The 17688-nt window shown below is 37.1% G+C and overlaps 2 protein-coding genes and 1 pseudogene across 4 annotated transcripts; 1 reads left to right on the plus strand and 2 right to left on the minus strand.

Annotated features, from left to right (window-relative positions):
* Window positions 1–5307: 5307 nt before the first annotated feature.
* Window positions 5308–6585, minus strand: LOC106308447. 3 transcript variants are annotated; one of them, XM_013745612.1, is made up of 6 exons: window positions 6528–6585; window positions 6408–6460; window positions 6144–6293; window positions 5918–6085; window positions 5589–5830; window positions 5308–5518 (listed from the first exon to the last, which is right to left on the minus strand). In XM_013745612.1, the coding sequence occupies exons 1-6, from the start codon at window positions 6546–6548 to the stop codon at window positions 5343–5345; spliced, it is 810 nt and encodes a 269-aa protein (XP_013601066.1). In that variant the 5' UTR covers window positions 6549–6585; the 3' UTR covers window positions 5308–5342. The 3 variants fall into 3 exon arrangements, with proteins under 3 accessions (XP_013601066.1, XP_013601065.1, XP_013601067.1); XM_013745611.1 differs by having other exon boundaries at window positions 6144–6296; window positions 6528–6579; XM_013745613.1 differs by lacking the exon at window positions 6144–6293 and having other exon boundaries at window positions 6528–6579.
* Window positions 6586–7721: 1136 nt separating this feature from the next.
* Window positions 7722–8923, plus strand: LOC106309353 (annotated as a pseudogene).
* Window positions 8924–14101: 5178 nt separating this feature from the next.
* Window positions 14102–16291, minus strand: LOC106308442 (plant intracellular Ras-group-related LRR protein 3). The gene is made up of 4 exons (XM_013745603.1): window positions 15758–16291; window positions 15411–15639; window positions 14962–15128; window positions 14102–14889 (listed from the first exon to the last, which is right to left on the minus strand). Exons 1-4 carry the CDS (start codon window positions 16111–16113, stop codon window positions 14250–14252), a joined length of 1392 nt encoding a protein of 463 aa, XP_013601057.1. The 5' UTR covers window positions 16114–16291; the 3' UTR covers window positions 14102–14249.
* Window positions 16292–17688: the final 1397 nt, after the last annotated feature.

The following is a 17688-nucleotide window of genomic DNA, read 5'->3' on the forward strand; positions in this document are numbered from 1 at the left end:
CTATGAAGATTATTAAACTCTTATAATATTTTTATAAACCCTTATATACAGATTTATAAGCCTCTATAAAATGTTATAAGACTTCATAAAATAATTACCTTTTGATATTCTACAAATTCTTATAAATGATTTATAGACCCTTATAAAAAGTTTCTAAATATTCATATAAAAAGTTTATATATTCATATAAAAAGTTTCTATATATTCATATAAATGATTTTTAAGACTTTACAAATGAAATTACCTTTCTAAATATTTATAAATGATTTTATAAAACCTTATAAATATTTGGTATATTCTTATAAGTGATTTTATAACGGTTTATAAATTATTTATAGGAATATATATATAAACTATTGATAAAGGGTTATAAATGATTTCTAAATTTTCATAAATGATTTATAAACATTTATAAATTATTTATTATCTTTATAAAGCCTTATAAGGATTTTATTATGATGATATAATTTGATATGGTTTCTCTGCCTCTTCTTTATACAACAATTATATCATTTCTCAGATTTTCTTAGCAAACAGAGGTACATCATTAACATCATCCACAATCAACTAAAGGATATATCTATAGACTCGGCAAGGTTCAATCATTGATTCATGAGCAAATCTACACTCAAGAACAATTCAACATCCAGAAATATTCTATAATTCACCACAAAACAGTTAAGTCAGAGAGAAAGAGAAGCAGAAGATTCTCACTGCAGGAGGCAGGCCGAGCAAGACGATGGACGTAAAGCAAGCAAATCTTCTTGATGGAGAAGTTTCTTGCCGCCCATAACACCGTCGTTTTGCTCCTCTCCACGTCTTCCGCCACAGCCACGAAGATCGTCTGATCCACATTTAAAGCCGCCTCCGGCCGGAGACTTCTCCAACACTCCCCATTCTTCTTGAATGCAAAGGCTTATCCTTTTCAATCTTAACTTTTGTAAAACGAAAATAAGTAAAGGGTGGAAAGAAAAGCATTACATTGTTGAACACCAAGGACAGTTGCTGTGAGAAACCTCGAGTTAGGTCGATGCCTTACATTAGGCTTCTCGATATAAGCTCAGGCACCATCTTTTTCAGCTTGTCTCCTCAACTCTGCTGCTTCTCTCAACAGAACCGAAGCTATTCGATTTTCAGTTTCCAGATCCATCAGCACAAGCAGGCTGTTAAAGTAACCAAACACTCAAAATCTGATATAGAAAGCCTGAAAATTTTCTGCCACAAAACTTGTGGAAAAGCTATGGTCTTTGTATGTGAGAGAGAGAGCAAGTAAAAAAGTAAAGGGAACAAAATCAACAACTGAGAAACAGAGGTTTCGCAATCAAGGAATCAGAGGAGATTAGTTTGCTAAAGGGAACAGATTCTGCAGTTTAAGACACAAGAAGAAACAAAAAAAAATGTCAATGATTGTTCAATAAGATTTAAGAGAAAAACAAGAGTCAATGATGAAAATGGTGATTACCATTGTATATCGAAGCAAATGTGTGCTGGCAGGGTTGTGGCTCTCATATAAGCTTGAACACAGCTTCTCAGGAACTGAACATATAAATTACATTACTAAATAACTTAGATTTACAAAGGGTTATAAAGGGTCTTAAGTTGTCAAAAACTCAAATGTTTTCACAATCAAAACTGTTTTTCTTAGATCGACATGTACAGATTAGAAGTCTAAAGCAGCCTTGTTTGATTTTTCGACTAGAGTAACCACAAAATCGAAATTTCGCAAAATTAATCGACACAAACAAAAAAAAGGAGAAATTAGATGCATACCAGTGTGAACCGCAGAGAACCGGTGGAATGAGAGAGAGACGGTGGATCTCCGGTGAATCGGAGGCAGAGAGGAAGAAAAAAGATCGCGAGAGAGAGAGGAAGAAAAGAGGATCGCGAGAGATATATGGTTAGGCCTAGTATGGTCTTTTGGTCATTAATGAAAAGTGTATTTATGAAAATATCTTCGTACTAGTAGTATACTTGAAATGTGGTACCAAAAAAAGTGTAGAAGTAAAATTTCCCTCAATTTATTTTAGTTACTTATTTAAAATTTATTTTTAGATATCATTTCAAAAACATATTTATGTTTAAATATTTATATTTGTGATTATTTTAAACATTCATATCAGTTTCAAATTTTTTCTGGAATTTTTTTGTGTGTGTTTTTGGGTATAATTCGTTTAGATTCGGCTAACAACACATCAGATTCAGATATGTTTTTTACTATTTTACAAGATCCACTTTGATATTCCTGTACATTAAGACCGAATACAAATTATAATTTTTTTTGGTTCGCTTCGCATTTCAAGTTACATATTTTATGTCTAGATCTATTTTAATAAAGAAAAAATATAATTATATACAGTTTTTATCGAAAATTATCTCGCGCTTCAAAATCTAGTAATCTTACTTATAACTTAAATTTTAGATGATTTCTGCATCATTAGTTGAAGCTCAAGCAAGGCTTCGGCGAAGTAGAAGAAAAGTGATCGGTTGTCTTTATTCATGTTAACATAATCTGTGAAGCCAAAACAAAATTCTACGGACTTATGCTTCTCTAGTGAGTAAAATTCATTGATTCACCCAAAAAGTAAGAGTCACTGTTTTGGTTGAGTTCTATTCAAAGTTGAAAGATATGGCCTTATTTTGTTTTCATTTTTGACAATCAATATATAACAAATACAAAACACAAATTGTTACAACCATCGTAGATGTTTTCAACTATAAATACATTCTTCAAATTAGAAAAAAAAAATTGATTATACAAAATTCAGAACAACCGCACAAAATAAAGAAAGAAATAAGAAAAAACCTTAACTATTAGTAATAGTCTATTACAAACGAATCCTAATATTAACCAAAACCAAGAATCACAATACTAAAAGACCAATATGCTGAGTCTGTAGACTGCCACGTCACTAAAAATAAGACGCTTATCGGCCTGGAGATGCTACTCATCGACGAACAGGTACGGTATCTGGGTGCCAACAAATGTAGATTTGACTACGGGTTTGTTCTACAATTTTTTTTGTTTTTTTTTTTGTTTTTTTTCCTAAACTACTTTATTAATGAATATGTTTTCTTTCGGCTTGTAGCTATAAATGAAGATATCTGCATTTCGGCCTGAACCAACACCTTGTTTGCTTTAGCTGAATCAAACAAATCAGCAACGGGACCATAAATAGCATTGTGGTTTGTCCTATTCGGAGGCTGAGGAAAACTGGTCAAGCTCTCTCTGATCCATTTGTACTGCTAAGTTTCAACCTTTCATTGAAAATCTTCATACCCACAATCAAAAATTACAAAAACCTGACTCTATTGGATCATAATTTTGACTTTACCAGGACGATTCTCGATGCAGAAAACAGAGGAATCAGACTCTGCAACCCTAATTCCGTGGGGTGGTCTTGTTGAAATCTTGTGAAATTGAATTGAAATCGAGAACCGATGACAAATCGACCGGTTTAGGTAGCTTCTTCCTGCGAAGTTTGAAGTGAATAATAAGAGGAAGGGATTCAACAATGGAAGTGATGAATGGGAGGAGATTTTAAAACAAAAAGGTGCTTACTTTCTCGAGAACTTTGAGTCTTGTTCGTAGTAAAGTTTGTATTGTTTCTCTGCTCGCCCGGAAAGCCGTACGATCTGCGTCGTCAGAGACGTTCGCCGATTCGTACATCTTTACCACCCGTCGACGATTTACATCTCTGACTCTGGAAATCAAGGAGTTTAGTTTTGTTTTCGCTTTTGGACTAACTTTTTTTTAATTTGCAATGAAGACATTGGTCTTTCTCCAAAATTCTTTTTTAGACCTATTTTTGAAAAACGAACCCCTGTAGTTCTTCTACTTGTAGTTTTCTAACAAAGCATGCATGCATACATCTCTTTTGAGAAGTAGTTGAGTGTTGTTTTGTGATGATGACACATGTACTTTGATTTTGAAGCTTCCGTGGCTAAAAAACGTGCTCAGCACGCTCTTGGCCATCTACAGGTCCCAGTCATCCCAACCCCGAAAGGTTTTAAACCCAGTCTCAAAGTCTAACCGATTCTAAAGGTCTTGCCTTCTATTTCTTGCAGGAATTCACCTGTTTCATACGTTTGCTCGAGTTTTAAGCCACCATTAGTGGTTAGCTCTAACATAGTCTCTCACCGTTGTATTAACGAAATTAAATGCAAAAAGTAAAAGGGGAGTGAGAACTGGTGAGGTACATCTCTCTACGAAGAGATTCTTTCTGACAGTAAAGAAACTCAGATGCAAGCTGTCTTATTCCTATTGCTTTACGTTTCTTTTATTTTCAGTTTTAACTATGGAAGTAAACAATATTATTACTATATACATTAGCTGCTCTTTTTCATGTTGCCATACGGTGCAGAACAGTGTGAATAAAAACAACAAAAGAACCATTTTTATGGCGTTGGTATACCATCTTTCTTCAAAGCTTAGCTTCAGACTCTTCACTGTTGAGACAAACAGTTAATCTAGCTTATTGTCAAGATCATGCTTTGTACATTAAATTTAAGTTTCAGTGTCTGAAACCAAACCCTGATATACCCAAACATATCACATGTGTTCGTGATCATCTAACTCTGATTAGTAATATCTCTGACTGGGATTCGTACTGCCTTCGGTTCTATCTCCACGCCCTCCCTTTTCATTTTGGGCAACGCACTGTTGGGAGTAAGAGATATGATTTTCAAACCCTGTTAGGCATTTTACTCGCTATGGAAGAAACTCACAGACCAAGTGCAAGAACAGAGAGTCTTGTGTATGATAAGGTAAATGTTAACTTTTAAGAATGAGATAGCTTGGCATGATCAACTGGCTTAGGGTGGACAAGGGAGCCGAGGACTTGGATAAATATTTAATTTTGTGGAACGTAGATATGATAACCTTAGAGCATGATTAACGCTATGCGTTTCTTATGCGATCCTTATCCTTTTTTTTTTTTTTTTTTTTTTTTTTAATAGATAAACTAATTGCGGGCCACCACGTGTCGGTGGGGCCCGCAAACAGTTAAAAAACTCACCAAACTTCGATTCTTATTTTGCCTTCCCCGTGACCGATTTTCCCCCTTTCCTGTGGTCCCCCCCACCTAAAAACCCCTCCTAAAACTCCCGATAATCCTGGTCTTAAGTCTTTACTGAGGAAAGATGCATAAATTAACTAAATGATATGATTTCAGAAAATATAAGAGATTCTAAATCTAAGATCATATGATTTCAGAGAGTTTCCAATATAAAACTCAAGAGTGTCTCTATTGACCATGCAACTCTCGTTACTAGTTGTTACTCTTTCCTTACGAGAGAGAGAGAGAGAGAGAGAGAGAGAGAGAGAGAGAGAGAGAGAGAGATTTCTAGTCGGTAGTCATGATCGACTTCTGATTTCCCTCAGATAGAATTGCTTTATCTTTCTCAGCCATAGCCAACCTAGCTGCTTTAGCTCTCTCAGCCTTAGCCAACCTAGCTGCTTTAGTTCTCTTACCCTTAGCCAACCTAATTGCTTCAGTTCTCTCAGCCATAGCCAAAATACCTGAAAGAAACATACAAATGAATGAACGGTTTTACACACAAAAAAAAAAAGAATGAAGAATGTAACGTACGTGCGAGAGAGACGCCACCGCCGCTATCCTTTCTTAGTGGGAGGACAGCATTAACAACAAGATTAAAGCCTCCCGCAGAACGTCCGCTAAGTATCAGAGCCTTTTCAACAGCATCTTTTCCACGGAGATGAACGAAAACCACTTCCTCCAAAACAGAACAATAGGATCCAGGGAAAACCCCACGTGCCATCTCCTCGACCTCATCCTCAGCAAGGGAAGTATCAAATCCTGTAACATTCAATCTAAAATAGCAGGACATCATATTAGGACAAGAACAAACAGGTTAATAAATAAGAAAGGAAAAAATAAAATTAAAAAAATCAATTTACACGCGCTGTCGGTATTTGTCTTGTGCTTCGGGAGTAGCAAAGAAATGGTCAAGGCGATTGCTGTCAAAAGGGTAAGCCGTAAATCGTAAAATACGTCCTCCCATGTCACTTCCATCAAACGTCAACGCCTTTTCTTCATCTTCTTCGTTAACGTAGATTAATCCGCATCTGTAACACACAAAGATTATTATAGACGATCAAGCTGGAGGAGGAAGAAGTCACAAACCTGCAGAGAATAGTACGATTGAAGTCGAGTTCGTGAGCAAAAGCATGTATTAGCTTTATTCCACGTGATGCGAAGTGTTTTCTCAGGCCCTCTTCAACAACATCCTTACGAGAGGAACTATCGTATCCCTCAACCGCAATCCTTCTAATGCTGCTTTATTATTGCAAAAGGATATTAATTAATTAATTACCGTGAGACACAATAACACATGATCCATCTAATTAGATATACAAATCTCAAACAAAAAAAAGAAAAGAAACGAACCTGCTCTTTCGAATCGCTGCATCACTACCGTTCAATTCCAGACCTTCCACACCCTAAAGTAAATAAGATCTAATCAGACAACTAATTCGAGAAACCGAAAGCGATGATAAGAATAATTACTTTGATCACGGATGCGTCCATGGCGACAGACTGCTGCGCTAGGTTTTTTCTTCGAGAGGGCGATAAAGATATTTTGAATTTTTTTTGGTCTTTATAGAGAGTCTCGACTTTAATTGTTATTCTGGTTTTGGGCCGTAACCGTCCTGCTCGTTGGGTCTGCAGTTTAACTTAGGCCTGGACTAGGCCCACTCATCGATATCCTTCCTCCAAGCCAGGGGTGGGCACTTCGGTTATTTTCACGGTTCGATTCGGTTTAGTCAGTTCGGTTCTAATATTTTTTTTAACTAATGTAAACCATAGTTTGTTTGGTTCGGTTTGTGTTCGGTTCGGTTTACATTCGGTTTGATTTATATTCGGTTCAGTTTGTATTTGGTTTGATTTGTATTTGATTCGGTTTATTTTTTGGATCAGTTTAATTAGATTTTTCCTAAAGGAAATTATGTTTTACAACATAAATTATGTAAACATAAACTATGTGAACTAAATTCAATATAAAACTCAAACAAAAACCTTTAAAAAATCACAAAGTATATATAAAAATTAAAACAAATGAAAATTAACTAAAATAAAAAAACTAACATCACTAAAATTAAAAAGCCTCCAATAAATGAAATATTTTAAAGCAAGTAGTTTGATAGTTATATATTAGGTCAGAAAAATATATGTTAATCAATAAAAAATAGAAAATATGTGGTTTAGTATTAGAATTTTAGTATGTTAGTATTATTAATATTTTTAATTTAAATAATTACAAAACACATCGGTTTCTCAGTTCGGTTCGGTTTAAAACCGAACCATTCGGGTTGGGAAAATATTCAACCGAAATATAATTTGTTCGGTTTGAATCGGTTTCGGTTCGGTTGGTTCGGTTTAACTTTGTTCGGTTCAGTTTTTTTGTCCACCCCTACTCCGAAGCATTAACATTTCGAAAGAAGAGGAAAGCGATCATTGTTGGACTATTTTGCGCTCACGTCAGCACTTATCAGGCTGTCGTCATGTATTGGTGCTCGAGAAATCTTCAAGATATTTCTCCTTCTCGAGTAGGAGGCGTTCCTCAAACAATGTTTCTTTGGAATAGTTTCTTTCCTTGATCACAACCCCCTTTCCTTGACTAAAGTTCTTATCAACATTTAATTACTAAAATAATTACAAAGAGACTTTAATGGTGGTTATGGGTTAATCATGCTCTTATATATGGGTTCGGAAGTCGTATCCGCCGTGAAAAACATGCAGCAACCTTTACTTAGATGATGTTTAAGACCCACACTTGCCTTATTACCGGCGAGTTTACTTGGCGGCGTTGATAGAGATCAAGTTTCTATTCCACCTTGCAGCTCCGGTTCTCTTCGTCTACGTGATCAACAATGGCATGTCCATGCTCACTCGTATCTTTGCCGGTCGGATGGGAAGTATGCAACTGGCCGCAGCTTCTCTAGGAAACAGCTGTTGTTCACTTTCGGTCTCATGGTACTATTCACATTTTCTCTCTAACAAAAATCAAATCTAAAATGAAATACTACTTCATCTAACAAAGATGAATTTTAATAATGTTTTATATTTGTATCACAAATTAATGCATTTGTTTTGTGATTATCAGTTTTCGATAAAGTAAACCAATAGCAATTCCATAAACACAATTAATTTCTTTATAGCTACAATTTACTATTACTATATAGTACAAAATTTATACAAACAGAAATATATGTTTATGAAACAACTTTTGAAGAAAATATTATTCAACATTTTTCGTTTGCTTGCTGGTAACATAGCTTGGAATGGAAAGTGCAGTGGAGACATTATGTGGGCAAGCCCACGGAGCTCACAGATGCGACATGCTCGGCGTCTACTTACAGAGATCCACCGTGGTTTTACTCCTCACCGGACTTCCGGTGACGTTACTCTTCATCTTCTCTACACCTCTCCTCACTTTACTCGGCGAGCCAGCTGACGTGGCATAAACGGCTTCCATCTTTGTCTACGGTATGATCCCTATGATCTTCGCTGACGCATGTAACTTCCCTATAAAAAAATTCATCCAGTCACAGAGCATCGTCACGCCTAGCGCTTACATCCCAGCCACCACGCTCGTCCTCCACTTACTCCTCTCATGGCTCGCCGTCTTTAAGCTCGAGTGGGGCTTGGTTGGTCTCTCCTTGATTCACAGTCTCTCGTGGTGGATCATTGTCATTGCTCAGATCATGTATATTAAGATGAGCCCTAGATGTCGCCGGACGTGGGTTGGGTTTAGCTGGAAAGCTTTTGACGGCTTCTGGGACTTTTTCCGGTTATCAGCGGCTTTGCTCTGCCTTGAGGCTTGGTATGCTCAGATTCTTGTTCTCCTCGCAGGACTTCTCAAAAACCCTGAACTCGCTTTGGATGCCCTAGCTATATGGTAATTTTCAAAACTATAATTTATTTTGCCTTATCTATAGTGAATTTAGTTTGGATTTCAATACTAAATTTAAATAAACAATTGTGGATCGTTTTTTTGTTACTAATGAAGATCGAAGAGCAAATTTTGTTGGATTAAGCTTGAAAGAAAATGAATCTTAAGATATAAGTTAAAGATCTAATCCTACCGAATTATGGTTTTGTAAAAGGATTAGGAAAATAAAATATGAAATATCTTAAGTTCATAGAGTTTAGGAGAAATCTAATCTCTATATAAGAAGATACCAATGTGTGGTATAACTTATGAGTTTTGTGATTGTGTGAGAGCTTTAGGTTTTTGAGTGAGTTTTCCCTAAGATTAATAAGAGAGTTATTCTTATCATTGAGTTTTATACAATTCAAGATTTTATATTTGGTATCAGAGCTTTAGGTTCTTAAGATCATTGTTCAGATCGGGACACTGTTCACCGGTGAATACTGTTCACCAAAGGATCTTAAACCTAACGTCTAACCCGAGCAATGGGAGACGAACTTGTAACGACGAAGAAAACGGAAGAAGAGCTTTTGAGCTTCGAACCTCTCATGATGTACACGAGAACAGAGATCGATGCTAACAAACAGGTTGAGAAGATGTGAAATCATCAACCATTATTAGATCTACATACCCAAGCACATAGAAAGCCCCCAGAACCTCCAGATTTCCCTAAATTTGACGGTACAAAGCTTCATGAATGGATGGAACGATGTGAACGACTTTTCTCGAGCATCATGATGATTCATAGTCTTCGGCAACATGCAACGTATATTCTCTCTCACTACGGTTCAAAGAACAGCATGGTTCTTAAGCAATGGCGGCAACAAGGTAACAAGCTAAACCCTTCGTTAGTGAGAGGAATCTCACAGAAACTCTGCCACATTTCTCAGAAGTTACATACATGTATTTCTTTCCATACTCAGTTGCAGACTGAGTATCATATCCGTGAAGATATATGTCTTTAAAACTCAACAAATTCCTTTTAGAACTTGGAGAATATATAGCATTATTTATGGAAAATTTTGTTCCATTCGGCAACTTAAAGTTTGCTTTACCAGTTCCTTCAATCACGTTTGCAGGACCTGATATTGTATTGACGATAATTCTTGTCGGTTTTATATCAGAGAAATATCTCTTTTGTCTCAGAATAGTGTGCGTTGTTCCACTATCTGGTATGCATATTTCACGAATCCGTTTCATGGATTTTGCTCCATTAGCATTTTGATCCATTTCTGAAATTGTCATAAATATTAATAAAAGAAAGAATAAAATTCATTCATATAATAATCATATAAGGAAACACACAATAATTATACATTAAGGTGACGTTAAAAACATCATTATTTGTTTAAAACAGGAAATATAATAATTACACATGACAATACTGAAAACTATTCAATAGTCTTATTATACGCATTTTGGCTCTCTTCAGGAGTAATCTAGTCCAGCTCATTTGTGAAGTCGGAGGCATCGTGGTACGATGTCCCTTCAAAGTTTTCAGTGAGGTTCACTTCTTTAGCTTTGCCTTTCGTGGATTCTTGATATAACTTACAGAGATGTGGAGGAGTACGACAGGTACGAGACCAATGTCCTTTACATCCACATTTGTAACACACTGTCCCACGCTTCTGGGTGGTATCCTCGTGAGTTTCTATACCCTTGGAAACTTGTTCGGTTCTAAACCATTTGTTAGATCCCTTCCATTTGGGATTGTAAGTTTTTCCACGTTTATTATTGAAACGGCGACCATAACCGCGGTTGGTCTGGTTTCTCCTTTCCGAATTTTCTATCGCTGTAGCATTCACTTCAGGAAATGTTCTGGGTCCCGTAGGTCGGGAATTGTGGTTTTTGATCAAGAGCTCATTGTTCTTTTCAGCCAACATGAGCGCAACCATCAATTCAGAAAATCTCGTGTACCCGCATTTTCTGTAAATTTCGGGTAAGAAGTGAAGCTGTTTGTGGAAAGTGTTATATGTTTTATTCATCATTTCTGCCTCAGAGATAGGATTACCACAATACTTCAGGAGTGCAACTATCCTCAGGACAGCGGAATTGTAATCCCCATGATATTAGGAGTTTTCAAGGCTCGTAAGACAAATGTTGTAGTATAGTGAATGTCGAACCAGTTCTGAGGGATATCAAAGCACTGAGAATGCAAGTACTCACTTAATCTAAGTGCAACCAATGATTTAGATGGGTTTTAAACTACTACTAATGCTAGAAAGCAATAACAGAATGATATTTTCTTGACTAAGGGAAAAGAGAACTCATGGGCATAGGGATTAGACCTTGGGTGATCAAGTATCGAACTAAGGATGGCAAATGATCAATCAAACTATCAACCTTAAGCCTAGACACAATTCTAAGCAAGCTCTATGTCTAGATGAATGCTCATTTGCTAACATATCTCAAACATCAAATGTCTTTGGTTGAATAATATGAAAGCAATCATTACTAACAAGTCTATTAGCTATCTTAGCATCTTTAACAACAAATGTCTTTGGCAAAGTATACTAAAAGCTTAGTAGAGTTGTCTCAGGCATTTCATCAAACACCTTTTGGGTGGGAAATGTCTATTGATCAACTTTTGAGTGGCCAACTCAGAAGATGCATAATGAATACTCTACTAGCAAGGAACAAGAATGATCTACACTAAAACATCCTAGAACTAACCTAATCACCCTTAATCTCCCTAACCCATGAATTCAAAAGGTGATTACTCACTAATCTCCATGATTCCTCTTAAACCCATATTGGATTTCAGATTAATCATGTAGAGAAATAGATAAGAAATCAACAAGAACACAAGATGAAAGCAATGAAATCTGAATCAAAAGAAGTTTTCACTCGTTCTTTTCTCCCCAAAAGAGATTCTCCTGCCTCCAATTGCTTACAAAAGTACTTAACTTAGGTTTAGAAAGTGTAAAACATCAAAACAAATGACAAAAAGGCCCCTGAAATAACATAAAAATCATCCAAGCAAAACACGCGAAGTGACCTAGCATAGTCGCTCCAGGAGGTCGCTCCCGACGCGTTTTTTCGTGTCTCGCCGCGTCAAAATGCGAGTGACTTGAGCTGGTCGCTCTGGCTGGGAGTGACTTGAGGTAGTCGCTCTGGACTGGTCGCTCTGGCTGGGAGCGACCTCGGTAGGTCGCTCTGAGAGGGCGCTCCAGGATGCTCGAACAGGGTGGATATGCCTCTAGTAAATTGGTCATAACTCCTTTATTACATCTTCAAATGACTTGAAACCACTTCCATTAGAAAGCTAACTCAATTTTCTGTGTCTCCACAAAATCTTAGCAACAGAAGATTTCTCTAAAGGCTCCATCCATGCTCATCTTTCACCCTCTTTTGGATCACAATGCTCCCAAACATCTCAAATCACTCCATGGCACACTCCAGCACCTAATAAGGACAATGAATGCAAAATGCAACATAGACATGGCTAAATCATAATCTATATGATAAAAATGCTCATGGATGAATGGATAGAACAATGCAAATATGCAAGATATCACCCCAACCTTTTGAAAATCTTGGAACCTCAGATTTTTCCACTCTTCTAGAGCGTGAGGGAGGTTAATTTGTCTCTGGTTATCGAACCTTTCTTTTAAAGCTTGTCACAGTCCAGCTGGGTCCTCGACGCTTGCATAGTCGTGCGTTAGATTTTCATCTAAATCCTTCTTCATGAAGATTATCGGTTCGGCTATATGCTCGGGTGGCGATTTGTTACCGATTATAATTGTTTCGGTAATCTTTTTCATCACCAGATATGGTTTCACGTTTGTGACCCATTCGACGTAATTTTCGCCAGTTATTTTCACAGCCAGAAACTGGAGTTTATCGATGTTTGCCATTTGTATTTCTAAAACACAAAATAATGTATTTTATTAAAATTTCGTAATATTAAAACGAACCATTTATATTAATAATACACGCAATTACAAGGAGAACCAACACATAGAAAAGTAAACGACATTAAGCGTAAATTCTCTAGGAGCAAATTCTCCAATAAAAATACCGTACATAGAAGCAAAAATAAAAATTGCACACAAGACCAAAAATATGCGAATCATCTTTCTTGCAATGAAAAATCGGAATGAAGCGATTTGAAAATATTTAAGAGAATATGAAATGTTTTGGATGAAGTAAATGAGTGATGAAAAACACTGTTCATAGCCGTTTGAAAAGGGAAAAAATTTTGAAATTTTTCTTTGTGACCGTTGGGATTAAATCGAGTGCACCAAAAATCAGTATGAAAATATCGTATTAAACATTCAATCAAATCTATATAATTTCATAAAAATTAATAAAAGTAAAAATTATGGCAACAAATCATGCGACGGCTCAGCCGGTCAATGCAAAGTAATAAATAAATTATATGGCGGCTCGGCCGACCAATTAACAATAAACAGAATATAAAGCGGGTCGGCCGACCAATAAATTAATTAAATTATTAATAAATAATATAGGCGGTATTCCGGCCATTTTAACATGATATAAATAATAGTAGGAGCAGTATACCGACCATTATAGTAGAATATAAATGATACAAATAAATTTTACCAAATTAGAGAACGATCGTGGTGATAACGTGTTATGAAAAGAACCGAAATTTTATTGTATCGCGGGAGTTTAAATAGGAGCGGAATTTTATATCCGTAGAAATAAATAACACTGATAGAAAGAGTTTATTATTAAGGGAGAAGAGAAGTGGGAGGGATGATTTTCAAATGATCGAAATCGTTTATATATTAGGTAAAAAGTAGAATAGTACAGCGGACCCCGCATCTTTTATATTTTGATGCCTCCCTTTCTTACTTTCATAACAATAATTTAATTTTGTTTTCAAATTTTTTTTGTCATCCGACATTTGATTGGACTAAAATAAAAAAAAAACTCTTCAATAACAACGGGCCTATGCCATGATTATCCCTAAGAAACCCACAATGGGTTTTTTAGTTGTTAAAAAAAAAAAATTTGAAAAGCAAACCAATCGCGGACCGCCACGTGTCAGTGGGGCCCACGAACAGTGTAAAAAACTCACTAAGATCGGTTTTTAATTAGTAGTTTTTGTAACCGATCTTTAAGAGTTTTGTAGGGGTCCACGCACTAAGAAACCCACTAAAGACCCCGGATAATCATGCTCTAAGAACGATTACTGAGGGCCAATTTGCATATAGAATATGACAGTATACCGTCTTGACTTAAACTATGAACTCTTTCTACAAAAAAAAAGTCAAAAGGTATAACCAGAAAGAGTTATCAAAGACATTCACGTACACAACAAAGAAATTTTAGAGCAGTTGATCCATATACGAGTCTTCTTTAGGCTTGTTAGCTCCACCACTCTGAGTACCACCAGAAAGAAGATTACTAACAATGGAGCTTCCCCAAGAAAGCCAACCCGTTACTCCACCTTGTTGCTTCTCAGCTTCAATCACACTCCTCATTTGCTCTTCCTCAACCATCTCTTCCCATCTCTTCCTCATATACTCTCTCACACCTTCAGCGCCTTGGTTAACCATCTCTTGCGGAGGGAACTCCAACGGGTTCTGGTCCAAGTTCAGCTTCTCCAGCTTCTCCAACCTGAAAAACGAGTCCGGCAAGACTCTGATCTGGTTGTTGCTGACGTCCAGCTCCTTGAGGTTAGCTAAATCAGAGATGGTGTCGGGTAGCTCAGTCAAGTCGCTGAAGTTGCTGCTCAAGTTCAAGACTTCGAGGCTCGTGAGTCTCCCTATAGCGATCGGAAGGCCGTGGATCTCGTTCATGTGCGCGTCTAGATACCTTAGAGACCGCATCTCGCATATGGAGTTAGGGAAGAAACGGAGTTTGTTCAGATGGATTGATAGCCTTTCCAGGTTGAGTAACCCGTATCCAATGTTTGCAGGGAGAGAAGCCAAGTTGTTGAAGCTCGCGTCTAACTCCACTAGTGACCTAATTACAAAAGAAAAACAACCCTCTTCAGCATCAGACTAAAGGAAACAAAACGTATTATAATCACAAAACCTGCACTGAGTTATGCTCTCCGGGAGATAAGTTAGCTTGTTCCCGGATACGTTTAAGACCCTCAGGTTAAGTAACAGTCCGAAAGAGTCGGGAAGAGACTCGAGAAGGTTTGAAGATACATCAAGCTCCTCTAGCTTCTCAAGCCCTGAGATTGTATCAGGTAGTAACTGCAAATGATCAAGATCTCGTCATGTTTAGTTCATTGTTCACATGAAGCAAGATTCATATAGCTAAATCCAAAACCTAGGCATCGAAAGTTTCGTGCTTTACTAAACAAAACTAAGCAACATTGTTCGAGCAAACAGTATCTATCGAAAGTTTCATACTTTACAGTATCCACGAACAAACAAACATTCATGTAGGAACGATTCAAGTTTCGTGCTTTACAGAGCAAAACTAATCTTACATCGTTCGAGCAAACAGTATCTATCCAAAGATTGGTGCTTTACCTTGAGATCGTTGCGAGAGAGATTCAAAGAAACCAAAGAGACGTTATTCCCTAAAGCTTCAGGGAGAAGCTTAAGCCGACGATCAGAGAGATCAATCCTCTCAACTCCTCCACCATTGAGAATCTCAAGAACCTCCTCGTTCACTTCATCGCCACCGTCCAACGACTCAACCGCCGAGGCATAAACCTCACTCAGCTTCTCCTCCAAATCCCTAAGCTGCTTCTCGTACCTATTTGAACAGAGTATAATCAATGTATTATTAATTAAAGTTTGTTACAATGTTCTAAACCAGTTGGTTATCTCTTAACCATAATAAACCGGTATACACTAATCTAATAGTTAGTTACCCTTCGTGAACTTCCTCCAACTTCACAACCGTAGCGTAGATCTGCTCCTCCTTGGCAGCATCCTCGGGAGACAACGAGGATGGATCAGTTTCTCGGATCTGAGCGATCTTGGCTCGAGCGGAGGAGACGGACGAAGGATCGGGGCGAGGGCCTAGCGAGGCGAAGACGTGGAGGGTCTGTGTGATTGTGCTGGGGATCGATTCGATCAGGGTGGAGATGACGTGGGGGTTTGTGAGAAGAGGGTAGCGATTGGCGAGGGAGTGTTGGATGGAGAGAGACGGTGGCGCGTGTGAAGCGGGATCGGAGTGGTGGAGGGCGTAGGAGAGTAAGGGGAAGATCTCGAGATCGTGATCCATCTTTTGTGTTGATTTCGCAGAGGAGAGAGTAGTGTTGTTATATACAAAACCTTTAAACCAAAAGAGGGATTAAGGATGATGTCAATAAAGAAGATCGAGACTTTTGTGGAAAGAAATATGAATCTGTAATGTTTTTGAGATAGCCAAAGTCTGATGAAGAAAGCAAAAGAGTGTATAAAGTGACTGTGACATTTGGATTGTATTTTCTGTATTATTATTTAGTCAACTGGGCCGGCCTTGATATAAAATAAAAAAATGGGCCGCTTTAATATCATCACTTTTATTAAAAACTGTAATGTAGTAAACGAAATATTCATGCTATACTTTTACGCATTCACCATTAAGGTTAGCAAATAATTAAAGAAAAATCTTCAGTGAGAAAATGATTACTCAAATTTGGATTTTCTTATTCATTATGCTGAATACTAGACTACTAGTGAGTTGTGATTATGCATGGACCTTTTTTTACAACATTGGTAAATCAAAAGGTCATTGACAAAAAAAAAAGAAAGGGTAAATCAAAAGGTATTATCAAACCATAAACAATTACAGCAGAAGTAGTAGTTTCAGTTTTATTTGGAACCAGAATCTTTTTTTTCATAAGAATCTGAATGGATCACTGTTTGGTTGCTTTTCTTCGAAAGTTAAATTTTTTTTGGATTTGGGGGTTCGTGTTCCTTGTTTTTAGTGAATTAATTTTTTTTTTAAACCATATTATTATTAAAGCTACGGCCGAAGTCGTACAGTTTTTTAAATGTTTTTACAAAATAAAGGAAACATGATATGAACCAGAAACAATCAGATCAATCTCTAATTGATAATGAGTTCGCAGCAGAACAACTCTAACCACGGTTCCCACGTCCTCTGTTTCCCCGTACGCGACTTGTTGAATGCCAATGCATCTCCTTAGCCTTTGTTGAGGGTTTAACTGGTCTTTTTCGAAGGATTATTTTGCCCGGAGGTGTCATGAGATCCATCGATTCCGAATCTTTTTCCAAATCTGATGAATCTTCTTCTTCCTCCGCACTGAACAATAAAGCAAATTTGTTAGAGCCAAAGTCAGGCTCAGCTGTTCTATTACCATCCATTTGGACCGTAGAAATTGTGTCAGCAATAGGAGTGGTGACTGATGATAATTTTTGAGCAGACTCCAAGATCGGAGACTCTATAAGGTCGTTGATGCAAATAACTGTTGGAAACATACACATGTTCTCAAGTATCGAGATTGTTGCAAGTGAATGAGGATCATCCTCGTTTGGATTAACTGGATCAGCGAGGAGAGTGTTAGAAAGAGATACCTCCATGCCCGAAGGAGTAGAAGACTCAGTAGGATCAGAATAGACCAAATGGGTTTATCACATGCTGACATGCATACCTGAGACTGTCACACTATCTTAATTGATTATACTAAATGGATCAACTAGATTTGATCGGGTCTTGGGATGTGTGAATCTATTCATTAACCGATTAGTAGTTCACGTGCTTTGCTCATTTTTCTTAAAGATATATACCAATTGTCAAAATTCAAAATGTTTATTGCTGAAAAAAAAAATGACGTATTTTGTCAGAGTATAA

This window comes from Brassica oleracea, chromosome C8, assembly GCF_000695525.1.
Source record: "Brassica oleracea var. oleracea cultivar TO1000 chromosome C8, BOL, whole genome shotgun sequence".
NCBI lineage: Eukaryota > Viridiplantae > Streptophyta > Magnoliopsida > Brassicales > Brassicaceae > Brassica > Brassica oleracea.